Below are 13565 nucleotides of genomic sequence, written 5' to 3'. Positions count from 1 at the left end.
TAGGATGAGGAGGACCCTTCCTTGTGGTCCCTGTCTCCCATAAGTGTTCTAGACATGATTTCTTCAGCCTTCCACTGAAGCATAAGTTGCTGTCTATTAATGGACACTCAGCTGACAACATAATTTTGGAGGGACAAACTATAGTCAAGTTAGGCGTTCACTTGAATTCTCTTAGTGTTTATAATTCTGCATTCCAGAATCAAAATTGGAAAGTTGCCTTATTAAAAAACAGAACAAGAACTTTGTCAGGGACTACTTGTTATATAATGCCTCAAAAGAAATGTGAAATAATAAAAACCCCTTAATGTATACATGGAGTGAAGCAGCTTTTTTAAAAATTCATTATGAGTTTATGTATTAATGCTGATATTGCATGCTAATACTTAATTAACTAGTTGAGTCTTTGATCTTCTTCACACTGTAGTTGATATTTCTACCCTGATTTGAATTCTAGAAATATAATCATGTTTGGTATGTCTTTTTCCAGAAAATTCTAGACTGTGCAGCATCTAACATAAGGTGCTTTCAGGTCTTAAATTTGATCATACGTATTTTTATAAATAATTTTGGGTTTCATACTACTTTTGTGACGAAGTTTTGAGTAGCCTGAAATATGGTATTCTTTTGAATCTTGCCTAATTAAATTTAGGGTGTATCTGTTGTCTGAAATTCCTATTCTGTCGTCAGCTATTGGTTTTTTCCCTCCACTGTTAATTAGTTTAACCTTACAAATGCACATTTATAGCTCTGATAAGCTTTACTAACTTTAAAAGTTTATGTGTTATTTCTAATCTCAACATCTTTTTTTATGGTTTCTTAAAATAATCTTGTATTTCTGTATATAAGTAATGCCTTAACTGTTCTCAAAGGAACAAACATGGTTCGATACTATTAACTTTTTTGGAAAATACAGATTTCAAGTTGTTATTGTCCTCCTGCATAACTTAACTACATTTATTTCAAATTAATAATGTGCAGTCTATGGAGGCATTGGATGTGGTTAATGATAGATCTAGGAGTCAATATTTAGTAATTATACAATAAATATTTTTTTTCAAGTTTATGTTATATGGTTCCAACTTTGTTCTGTCAGTTTCAGTTCAGCAGGAGTTCAGCCTGAGAACTTTTCCATTAGCTTCAGTTCAAATAGGAGCTTTCTCTTCAGTTAGTTGTTCCAAGCAGCATAGTCTGTTTCCCTTTCTAGGTAAATGCCAATGGTCATTTGCATTATTGCTTACAGGAAAGAAACAGATCATTTTGTTTTAATGACCATTGGAAGTCCTGTAGTGGGATACTTATGATATAGTTAAAGATTTCTAAAAATTAAATTCTTAATTATTGTACTCAATTTTGCACTTCAGGGATGCAATCTGAAAAAATGTAAAAATGAGGTAACTTTTTATTAAGCTTTTGGTTTTTTAATTTGTTGAAAGTAATATGTAGCAAAAGGAGACAGGATTTCTGATGTTTGTTAGGTCGATGGGGCATATTAAGACCTTGAAACCTAGATAAATGAGCTGGGGAAGGTAAGTCCTAGTATCTCTCTAAGCAAATTGTGAAAAGATCAGTGGAATATTGACCCCTGTATATTTCTTCTCTGAGGTTCATTGGTCTTACACTTATCTACAAGAGCTGTATTCACACAGCATGATTTTCCAGTAAGTCCAAGAAAGATCAAGGCGCCTCTGAAAAATACTTAAACTGGGGGTTTGGCTTAGGAGCTGCCATATTCAGCCAACAGCAAGCGTTAGGCCTAAGGACCTTTCTTCATTCCATTAGTGCTCTCTATTTACCAGAAATGTACCTTCATGTGGAAAAAGCCTGTCCCTTCAGCAGAGCTGAAGTAATAGAATTGCTTTGTTTCTGTACATAGAATCACTGAATGGTTTGGGTTGGAAGGGACCTTAAAGATCATTTAGTTCCACCCCTCCCCCGTCATCTGTCCAACTGGCTTTTTTGCTCTTACTTGAACTTGTTAAGTCAATTGTCCTCGCTTCTTGCATCTCTTTCGTCTTGTCCACATGCTCAACTCTTTCTTTATAGAAACTTAGACAAACTAAAGTGTGGAATTAACTTTAGACATCAGTTACAAGCAGTTGACTGACAATATCAGCAAAAAGTGCCCAACGTTTGACTTTTTTAAAGAAAAAATCTGAACATTATGCTGCAGTCATTACATTCTTCCTTTTTCTTCCCCAGAACTCTCAGAAACAGATCATGTGTCTTCTAGGAAATAGCACAACCACTCTGCTAAGCAGTGAAGTGTGAATAAGGAGCTCCCATTTTCCTGTTTGCCAGTTCTGAGGTTTACAACCTTTAAATATTCTGGACTATGTCTTATAGTTTTCTTGCGGAATCTACTGGGCTACTTTCTAATGATCCCACTTCATTTATAAGGAAGAATGTTTTTATTTTTCAAACTTTCTGCTCCATTCTCTTAATCATTCAGTTTTGTTTTTTAGGAATGCTAATTTCTATGGCATTACACAAATACAGTCAGTCAGAGTACTTTTGAAAGTGGACTTTGATGGTTAAGTATTAATGGCACCACTTTTGCTTCACCTTTTTTCTTTTGCTTTATAGGAAACTGAAAAAATAGCTGTTCCAGTCCCTCCAGGTAAACAGAGCAATTATTTTTCCTTTAAAGTACAAATTATGAATTTATTTATATATGTTACTTCTTAGCTAGTGGTGTATTCTGCATACTAACTTCCCTTTTTTACTGAAAGCAAAACTTGAGAGTCTGCCTCGGCAGAAAATTGTGGAAATAAAGATAGGCTCAAATGTGGGAGGTGATTAAAATTTATGCTGTGCAATGCTGTATGCAAGTATTGAAAGTATAAAAGGTGTGCTGTTCATTTTGATTTGCGTTGATCTGTTTGGTTGCATGAGAAAGGCATCTCTCTTAATTTTGAAGTGTTTAAATTTGTAAAAGAAAAATACTTTTTTTTATCATCTAAAGAAGCATATCTATTAAAATTGTTGTATGAAGCCAAGCAAAACGCTGCATTCAACTCTTCAAGTAACCATTGAAAGAATATTACCCTTTACTGTGGCAAATATATTCAGTCCACTTGACTTTAGCTTGAAAAAGTATGCACCTCAAGTAGAACACGTAGAGACTTTGAAAAATTTTGACCTTTCCCTTTTAAGTTTGTTTCCTGTTGTAAATTGGAGCTTGAATGTAAAATCTTAAAAATCTTACGCTGCCTAAAGCAATTGCACACTGTGATGAGATCTACAGAAAAGCTTACCGAGAGTTAATAATTCTGTGTACAGTAAGAGTTTGTGTCTTTCAGTAAAGGGGCACAATCTCAGATCAAATGTAAAGAATAAAAGGAAATGTTAAGTAGACATGATCAGTCTTGAGGAAATGCAAACATCCGCAGGGAAATACATCACTGATACTGTAACTTAAGGGCTTTGTAATGTTCAGACCCAGGGGAGACTTGATGCTGATGGACTACTGTAATTCTGATTTCTCAGTGGCTGAATATAGTTTTTGTCCAGCTTTCTCATTTTTCTCAAACCAGAATGTACAGATGTTTCTTGATTTGGAGCCACATGCAAGTAGCCAGTCTCACCACAAAACTGGGGTTTGCATCACATGTGAGCAGTAGTGGATAAATCAGCTGCTGCTGTAGCAGGCAGACTGTCAGAATGTCTGCTGTGGGCTCTCCAGTTCCGGGGGCTGACACATTTGTGAGGATGGGCATCTCTTCTTTCTTGCTGGCCAGTAGAAGAATGCTGAAACTGAAAAATTTTAAGTTGTGGGGTTTTTTTTTTCCTTTGTTTGGTTGGTGGTGTTATGTGTTTGTTTTTGTAAGTTTATAGTTGTCTGTCTGCTCTGTGTTCAGTTCGGGCTGTTTTCTTCCATGCTGTTGATATCAGCCCTGATGTTACAGGAGGGCAGTCTCTGTATTGCTACAGTGTGTAAAACAAGTAATTACAGGGTCGGACTGCAGAGCCCAGGAGCAGGTTGGTTGGTGCGTGGAGGTCTTTTGGCATGCACCATGCTTTACACAGGTAAAGTGTTCAGAGGCTTTAGCCACAAGTCTGACAAATCTTTACTAGGTATGTGTAAAGAATTATTTTTCTCAACAAATTTGGAGAAATGTATGTGTGTTAAACAGCTATTTAAATGTTTAATAGAAAAATTTTTTGACACGAGGTGTCGGTTGTGTTTTCCATGCGTTCGTATGTAGGGAATTAAGAGAAAACAGAAGAATCTTTGCCAGTAAAATAAGCCAACAAGACATTACTTAAGTCAGTGTAAGATTCTATTCTTTTACAGATTGTCTACAGGATTATTTTAGAAGCAAGCCTCAGAGTCTGTAGTAATAGTTTCCAGAAAATGTACCTAAGATGTTTAATTAAAATCTTGCAAAAATATACAAATGATTGCTAAAGGTATTTTTATAGCGCATTTAAACATTAGTGTGACGTTTTATAGAAACATTGTTATTTTTTAAACAAGCACACTGTCCTAAATATAAGCAAATTGCTTGCAAACCTGTTTTTATTTCTGTGTATTGTATACATTTTAAGTATATATATACTTATTTATATACTTTACCATTTGCTTTCCAAAAGTGATAAAGGAGGCTTGCGATATTTTAAATAGGAGTGACGTGAAAGTATTTTGCCTTTGCGTTGAAAGTATGGAGCAAACGAACACCAAACAAGTGAGATTACTTTCTGATTTAAGTTCCAAAGTTAATTGTACTACTGAGACTATTTCAGAGTTTTCCTACGCTCAGCTCTAATCCTTCTTCTCGGTGTAATTCAAAGGAATTCTGTGTATGGATTTCTTTATGCTACTGAAAGGAGCTTAGGGTTGGAAGGCTTACAGAAGAAGGTTGCAGTTAAGTAGACTGTAGTAAGAATCATTTCACTGAACTGTTCAGTTTATCTGAAGAGGTAAGTTGAGGCTGGGGTTTCACATTCAGATTGGATTGCTTCGGGAGCCATCTTTTTCTGTGGGACAAGGTGCGTGCTGTTGCCTGGGTAACAATCCAAGGTGGCTATAATTCTTCTCTAGCAATTGGGTTAGCAGTTTACATGCTTTATTTCCCATTTGGTTGAGTGAGTAACATTTTTCACAACAGGACGTTTAAGTTGCTCTGCTGGTTTTCAGGGAAGAATATTTTCTAAATTCTCCTTTCTTATTGTGATATTCTCTCTTAGAGCAGTTAGTCTCCAATAGCCTTTTGAAATCAGAGTGGCAATCACAAACTACTTTTCTGAAAAGTTGCCTTCTGTGTGTTAATCTCGTTATTCCTCTGAGGCAACAAACAATCCAGAAAGAAAAGAGGAGGCAAAGAATGGGGTTGGTTTATTTGTTTTGTTTTCCCTAGGAGCATCAGTTTTAGTTGGTGAGCTGTGAAGTTAACCACCCTGAGTCTTCTAAAGCTGTCAGAACATTACCCAAGTTTGGATTCTATTTTGCTGCTGTTCACCTGTGACTTCTTTATGTATACTTCAATTTTCAGAGTTACCTTGGATTGTTCAGAATTTCATCCACTCAAATTTTGAATATCTCCAAGGATGGAGAGTCCCCAGCCCCACTGGACAACTTGTTCTACTGTTCAGCTGCCCTCACTGTGTGATTTTTAAATTTTTTTTTTTAATTACTTTTTATTCCCTCCACTTATACTTGCTAATAACTTTCTTGATGTGGCTTGTGAATGTTGCATCTCATTCTTTTGTTGTACGCTACCCAGAGTCTGGATCTGTCGTCTCTATACCAATGTATTAGGTAGTGTAAGACAGCAAATGGATGCTTCCTTGGCCTTCCTTCTCCATGCTAAACAAACTTTGCTTCCTGACTTTCCTCTTGTATGTCATAGTCCAGCCTCCTAACTCTTTTGTTGGGGCCCCTGCTGGATTCTCTCCAGCTTGTCATCTGTCTTGAGGGGCTCAAAACTGGACCCAGCGCTCCAGCTGTAGCCTCATGAGTGCCAGATAAAGTAGAATAATCACTTCCCTTCATTTGGTTGTTAGGCTGTTAGCTTTCAGTGCTGTGAGCGATGTGATGCTGAATCGTGTTCGGTTTGTTGTCCACCAGGAGTTACAGGTTCTGCCCCGAAGCTGCTTGACAGCCACCTGGCCCTCAGCCTCCACTGTTACATGGAGTTATTTCGTTCTAGGTGCAAGCTTTGCATTTTTCTTTGTAATAGGTAAATACAATCCTTACTGATTTGGCTACACTAACGAACGTGAGCCCTTTGTTTTCCCATCTTGTCAGATCCAGTTTCTGTTTAGATTTATTATGTCCGTGGTCTTGCTGGAATGAGTGAGTGAACTTCTTTTCTCTGTTATGTGCAAAAATTTCAGTGCTTCAAGATACTTTTTTTTCCTCTGATGTTAGCTGGAATCCCTTTACAAGGCATTACCTCACAAAATTCCTTGTGGCCTGCAGTCAAATAATACTACGAAGATCAGGAAATGAATTTATCTTCAACTTTTTTCCAGTAAGTTTGCCAGGAGGACAACACTTTTTTTCTTTTTCACAAGGATTGATTTTAAGTTTATAAATCAGGCATTCCAAATTCACAGACTTCGCCAATCAAAACATGGAACCAGCTAACAATTTCATATGCAAATACATATTTTGGTAATATTCCTTTATAAGGGAAAATGAGCAGACTGAAAAATTGATCTTTACAGCCTATGACCTAAGAAAAATAGTAACACTATGGATAGAGTAGATTTTATGGCTGATACTGTGCGCTTGTCAAAGACTGACAAGCTATAGTAACAGAGTGAAAAAAAATGCCCTACATGCGCTTCTGTTAATCAAAATCTTCATCTTTTGGATAAAAACAACCCAGATTTTTTTCTTGCACCTGCAGACATTTCCGATACAGATACAGCTCTTGTATTCAGAATGTATATCCATATGTGTGTATTGCAGCCATATACAATATAACTATATGGTGCCCCATGGTCAAGATTTAACAAAGCAAATTCCTTTTGAGATCTAGAGGAGACTGACCCTGTTAATTTTTAACTTGCATTTAAAAAAATCTGACTGTTGGGTAGCTGAATAAGGATAATAAGCTTGTGGGATAGCTTTTGAGTGTCTGTTGAAGGATATAATCCTAAAGCTTTCTTGGTGAGGGCCTTATTTTTCACCCTGAAGCCTTAGTCATGAGTATGCAAACTTGCCCGTAACCTTGTGAATACTCTTTATTGGTGACAGTACCAAGTTCATAGTTTGAACAGTTGAAGAAATATTTCATCCCTTCAGAAACTTGAGATGGGTTATGAGCTCTGCAAAGAACAGCAGAACAATCTCCATCACTGATTTGCTTTGGCATTCTTTGTTTGGGACATAAATGTTTCCCTGAGTTGTCAATGCCAAAGACTCTAAAGTTTCTGGCAGCCGTTCATCTCTTCTTGGCTTATGATCTCAGCTCGGTCTCCTCATTGTGTTGAGTGTATATATTTAGAAATGACACTTTGGAATCTCCTCCACTCCTTGTTTTGCTTCTTTACTATTCAATGCGCATGACCAAGGACACTGAGATCTCCTTCTCCTTGAAGTAATATCAAAAAAGTCTGTACAGTAGTTATTTACTGTACCAGCACAGATAAAAGGTTCAGCTAATGTGTTCCCTACAGATCTCTGAGGTATTAAGTCTTAAATGATTTGCTTACACTTACTTGATCTGTCTTGTGTCTAGTGCTAAGTGGTGTACCAGAAGTACACATTCTTAGGATGGTTCGACGGTTTCAGAAGCCTTGCAACTTTTCATGACCAGCCTGTTGGGGGAGAGATGGATTTATTCTGCTTATGATCTTTCATCACAGAGACATCTTTATTCATCTTTATTTGCTTCATGAAGCCAAGCAGTGTTCAGAACTAACGTTGTTAGATCTCCATACAAATACTGTATTTCCTCCAGGGTAAAGCCACAGATGGGTTGAGAGTGCTTGTCGTCTGCTGGCTAATTAGCTAATTTGGTACATTCATTCCTCCACCGCACCTTCTGCCCTGTTACTTGACCTTAAAATGAGGTAACTTCAGCGTGGAGTTTAGTTACTCATCACTATTGGGTTTAGTGATGTGACAACAGTATCTTGATTTTATATGTTCGTTGTACCAGAACTTTGTTGTTTTTTGTCATTACGTCACAGCATCCAGCTGCTAGTTCTACGTGTTGTCCAGCTCAGGTTGGCTCAGTCCCGTCTGTGTCCCTCTTTCTCTCCTGAAGCAGAGTGATGCTGCCTCGCGATGTTTGTTCTGTGCTTGCAGGATGAGAGAGTAGAAGCATCTCTTTCTCTCTGAGAGAAGGCATAACTAATTAGAGGATGTATCGAAGTAAACATTTCTTTGAAAAAATTGTGTTTCGTGGGTGAATAGCGGACATTATACAATTTATCTTTACGAAATCATGTATTATTATGTGTTTAACATACATAGTAATTAATATCTTCTTTCAATTACAGTTCATTGCCATGAAAAGGAGGATATGATAGTTTGCCCTATGAAACAGGTTTATATGTGAAATCTGGGCAGGTATGTGTATTAGTATGTGTGGTGAGTATGTAAAACAGCGCAAAATAGAATTAATATTTATTACTTCTTAAACATTTTTTAGCCTGTTGGTAATTTAGTTGTATAGCTGAAATATTACGAAAGTACATGTTTTTGTAGTTAAATTTGTAGCAGTTTACATAAAGGGCTATCTGCTAACTTCTCTTTAAAGATGAGCTTTAAAGATTATGTAAAAACTAAGGAATCTACCACTTTTCTCCTCTGTTGGCACTGTGTCCTTGACTACTTGGTATTGTTGGCTACTTTGTTCTTCTATTAATTGTGGGAATTGGATCATTATTACAGGATATTTTTATTTCAGTAACAAGTTGCCTTACTGTGTTTTCAGATACTTTTTGCAATTAGTCATGTTACATAGGAATACTTGCCTTTCCAATTGAGATGTATGTTCAAAACCTGCTGTCTCTGTTGGGTTTTGTGTACCTTCCTGACAGACCTTGGAATCCATACTTTGCTTGAATCCTGGGTATTTAGATTCTTAGTGTAGCCAGAAAGCAGAAATTCTGGCCCATGGAATATTAAAATATCCTGTGGATGTTGATGTATTGATAATTTGTTGCATATTTGTAAAACTTGTTCCATTCTCATTTTAATGCAGGTAGCACAACGACCTGTGGAATATGAGTGATGACAAACCCTTTTTATGCACTGCCCCTGGATGTGGCCAGGTAATGGTCTGGCTTGAAGTTATTAACATTGATCAAATAAAAGTAAAACACTGAAACATATTTCTAGGGATCGAAGAAAAGTGGATTTATGCTAATTAGTAGAAAGTATCTATGTTTTGCTGAAAAGCAGGTGACCCCAAGAATTTCTAGCATTTTCTGTATTTATTCAGAAAATACTGTCCTTTAAAAAAAAAAAAATTAAATTACCCTTTCTGAGCTGAAAACAATTTCATTTGTTAGCCCTGCTTTATTTGCTTTCATTAAAAAAAAAAGTCTTAATTTGTATAAGGTAACCTGTTTTCCAGAATATTTCAGTGTTAAGGGGGAGCTCATTGTGAAACTTGCTTGTCACTGATCTTCACATCTACAGTGACTGCAAATATTTAATAGCATAATTTTTAGTTACGTATATTTTTGTGTATAGGAAGATCAGAACAGTATGCATGCCACAAAATGTATTTCAATTCCTATTATAGTTTTAATCTATTCTGTTAAATAGCATTAGTAGATATAGAGCTGTATGTAAGCAGAAAAATAAAAATATTATTGAGTGTTTCAGCAGATGGTTGCTTAAAAGGAAGCTGTCTTAACACTTTCATGTAGTAACCTGAAAATAAGTGAATTTGCATTAACTAGCTGCATGAAATGGACGTTCCTGCGCCTTTATATAGAATTAATTTCTTAAACCGATTTTTTTTGTTATATTATCTCTGCTGCCTTTATATAATACTGATTTCTTGAGCTCTATTTTTTCATTGTATTAGTGCACCTGGATTTATTTGGATTGTGACTTCAAAATATTTTCACTTTTATTCTGAAAACTTAGTTTTTATAATCAATGACAGCATTAATGTTACATTAATGGAGGAAAAGACTAAGATTTCTTATTGTGTCTAATATGTTGAGAGGCATCAAAAGTAACAGAAGAGGACTGCCTTCTCCTAAGCAACATGTTTGTCCCCATCCTATTTGAATCTCATTTTGATGTAAGCTCTGTCAGAAGTGTTTCGGCAGCTGAATCTCATAGAAGACATGTCATGGGACTACAGCAGTCCTTGATTCCAGCTAAGGAGAAGAGAGAAGTTCGTGCCCCTGAAATGGGCAAGGCTTCTCTAGATGCCAGCTCATACTATAGAATAGAGAGAGGGAGTCAAGATCTGGAGATCCTGTTCCCTCTGAAGGAACCTGTCCATCACGTAGTGAGGACAGAAAGATGTACTTAAGTCTCTTAGTGTGATAGAACACCAAAGTTTCTGGCTTATGCTGTATCTAGGGATAAGGCACAGGAGCTGTGTACAGCTGGGCTTTTGGAACCCGCGGCAACAGAGTTCTAACACAAAAAGTGCCTGGCCTGTATCGCCCTGTCGCCCTGTCTTTCAGTGATCCTGCATTTTTAATTTCCCTCTCAGCTCCACACATATATGTCGTTTCTCACAGAAATACTCTGGGTGACTGTGCTGTGAAATCCACTAAGCTTTCTGTGTTGGTTTCTGAGAGATGACACTTGGTGTCTATCTGTAAAAAGTTACATGTGGAGTGACTTAAATTATTGAGGAATAATCAGAAACATAATTTGGGACTCAAATGTTCACAAAGATAAGTAAGAAATTGAATATTTTATAAAAATGTGTTCTTTTTAGGTAACCTGCATCTTGGGGAAACAGTTTCTCAGATTTTCTCAATTGAAACGCTAACTTTACCCACCATTACAGATGCATAGCAGATTTGAAGTTAGTAAAAGTAAAAATACCTATTTTGCAGCACCTAGTTTGTCTGTGTACTGGTTTTTTTTTTTATAGAATGTACCTCAAATTTGGGGGGAAGTACAAAACTAGCATACTTCTGAGAACTCGAGAGATTTATAAAATGCTGGAGTTCATTCACAGCTTTTCAGTTGTCTGACATTGTTCCAGTGTTTCCCATTCTATCTGCCTCTTATTTTGTACAGTAAATGATTGGGGCAGGAGCTATACTTTATTTTTACACTATTAACTACAGGGAAGTCTGTGTTAGTGATTAAAGATAAGTTCCCATTATTATGATACTACACACAATACAGAAATCAAATAGTGGTAATCAATTACTGAACATTGTCAAGATCCATTAGTATAGCAAAGGGCTGTTTGCTAATGGTTGATGAAGTCTGCAGCACTCTGAAATTTTATCTTGGACTTTTGATGAATGCAGGCAACTTACACTACCATTTCCCTGATATCGTTACTATTTAGATACTATAAACTGAGTTTTATAGTATTTCTGCTTGGTACCATTAACCAAGGAATAAGATAGATCTGCCTAAGAGGGTTGTCTGTTAACATAATAATTACAACTTTAGGTGTTCTAAAAATTAGTTTCTGTAGAATTGCATTTACTTTGTTCACACTCAAAATTACAACTACTTCTTAAAACTTTCTGCTGCAGCGTTTTACCAATGAGGATCATTTGGCTGTCCATAAACATAAACATGAGATGACACTGAAATTTGGTCCGGCTCGTAATGATAGTGTCATTGTGGCTGGTTAGTATATACTTTTGTAACTAGTTTATTCACTTTTCTGCTGGAATGGGCATACATTTTATGTATTTTCTTTACATGTTAAGAGGATATGAAACACTTTCTTCGCTATACTTGTCTGCAATGTGTGCTTAGGCAATATTTTCATACATGATTAGCTTTTGTCAGAATTTGAAGCCAGTATTACTGTCCATAAGTAATTTTTATTTGGATCTGATATATAATCAAAATGGTTTTCATTTATTAACACTTTAATAATTGATTAAATTATGTAATAAGCACTTAGTAAGAACGCACACTGATAAAGGCTGTGTTTAACAGGATCTGTAGCTAGATTAAACTGTATTTAAATTTCAATTGTTCGTTATTGCTTGTCTTAAATTGTAAAATATTTAGTGTTGTTTACACACCTTGGTGACATTAGAAGAATGAATTGGTAATTATTCTTCTTTAAACGGTATAGTAGAAGAAAGATCAAAATTTTTTGTTTGAAAATAGAGCCTGCTTGCTCGCTGAAGTGATTTGCTGTGCCAGACGAGGCACTGGAGAGCAGCTCCCTCTCGTTCCTGGAGCCAGGCAGGAGCAGAGCTGTGGTGCCCTCCCCGCGCTGGAAGGACTTGCTGGTTTGCAAGCCCCAGTTTTTGTCCCCAGCGAGTAGAGTCGCCTGGTGGCTGCTCTCCCGCCAAGGTGCAAGAGCTCTTTGTTGTATCATCTCTTTCTGTTTGCTTTTGTTCTGGAAAATATTTGTGATAAATAGGTTCATAAATGGTATTTGAAAAATAAAATTGTGGGGGTTTTGTACACTTCATTTCAGATCAGACACCAACACCAACTCGATTCTTGAAGAACTGTGAAGAAGTGGGCTTATTCAATGAATTAGCAAGTCCTTTTGAAAATGAGTTTAAAAAAGCTTCTGAAGATGACATTAAGAAAGTATGTTCAAAAACTTTATCTTCTCAGAGCTTCTACTTTTTTCGTATCAGAAATTACGTTTTTAAAAATGCAAACTTTGGATTTATATACTGCCTTCTAAACTACACCAGTCATCAGTTGCCAGCTGCTGATATATGTTGTATGGAGAGAATACAAATCTAAGATTACTCCTCCTGAAGATTAGTTTACCTGATTAAGTTTACATGGTTAGCATGGACAATGGGAGCTACTGACTTTGTCTTAGTTTTTTAAGTATCTAGTCTACATCCATTGAAGTTAATCATTAGCTTTGACTGAAATTTCATGAGGCCCTGAATAAGCAAAAAATAAGTCTGAAAAATGAAGAGTTTTTGCAGAAGTAAAAACATTTGCAGGGAACCCATGTGCAAAGAGTAGTGTGTGAACACTGATTATTTTGATTAGTTTTAAAATATGATGTTGTTCTAAGAATCAATTGTAATGATAATGAGAGTTAAATACTGACTAAATTTAAAGAAGTGTCAGTAATTTGGTTATAATTTTTTTCACTATGTGTTGAAATCACTTTTGCATAGAAATTATTGATTACAACCTAAACATCTACTCTTTTTTTAGTGTACAAGTTGAAATAATGAAAGAATTTGAACTGCATCTGTTTAGCAATGTCATGTTTTTGTGGGGAACTTCCCATACGTTTAAATGTCATTTCTTCTATTTATTTTAGTACTTCCCAGTCATGACTGGTTAGGGGCACAAACACTTCTGCAAATGAAAAATTTTGTTCAATATCCCCTTTGAATAATTTTTCCTTTGGTTGATTACCTGGTTGACTTCCACAAGCAGTGATAAAAAATGTACTTTTATACTCATATAACATATTTTGCAGAATTAGCATCTGCATTTACTT

The 13565-nt window shown here is 36.1% G+C and overlaps 1 protein-coding gene across 3 annotated transcripts in view; it reads left to right on the top strand.

Moving 5' to 3' along the window:
• ATF2 (activating transcription factor 2) overlaps positions 1-13565 on the top strand; it is a 50747-nt gene that overhangs the window by 1434 nt on the left and 35748 nt on the right. For 2 of the 3 annotated variants that reach the window (XM_075430877.1, XM_075430876.1), the window contains exons 2-6: positions 2584-2617; positions 8455-8524; positions 9162-9231; positions 11653-11749; positions 12561-12679. In XM_075430877.1, coding sequence (XP_075286992.1) covers positions 9184-9231; positions 11653-11749; positions 12561-12679 — 264 coding nt within the window. In that variant the 5' untranslated portion in view covers positions 2584-2617; positions 8455-8524; positions 9162-9183. Of the gene's footprint in view, positions 1-2283; positions 2306-2583; positions 2618-8454; positions 8525-9161; positions 9232-11652; positions 11750-12560; positions 12680-13565 lie in introns of those variants that run through there. The other variant, XM_075430879.1, reaches the window with a different exon arrangement.

Source organism: Opisthocomus hoazin, chromosome 9 (genome assembly GCF_030867145.1).
Source record: "Opisthocomus hoazin isolate bOpiHoa1 chromosome 9, bOpiHoa1.hap1, whole genome shotgun sequence".
In the NCBI taxonomy this organism is placed as follows: Eukaryota; Metazoa; Chordata; class Aves; order Opisthocomiformes; family Opisthocomidae; genus Opisthocomus; species Opisthocomus hoazin.
This window is presented reverse-complemented; position numbering and strand designations above follow the sequence as displayed.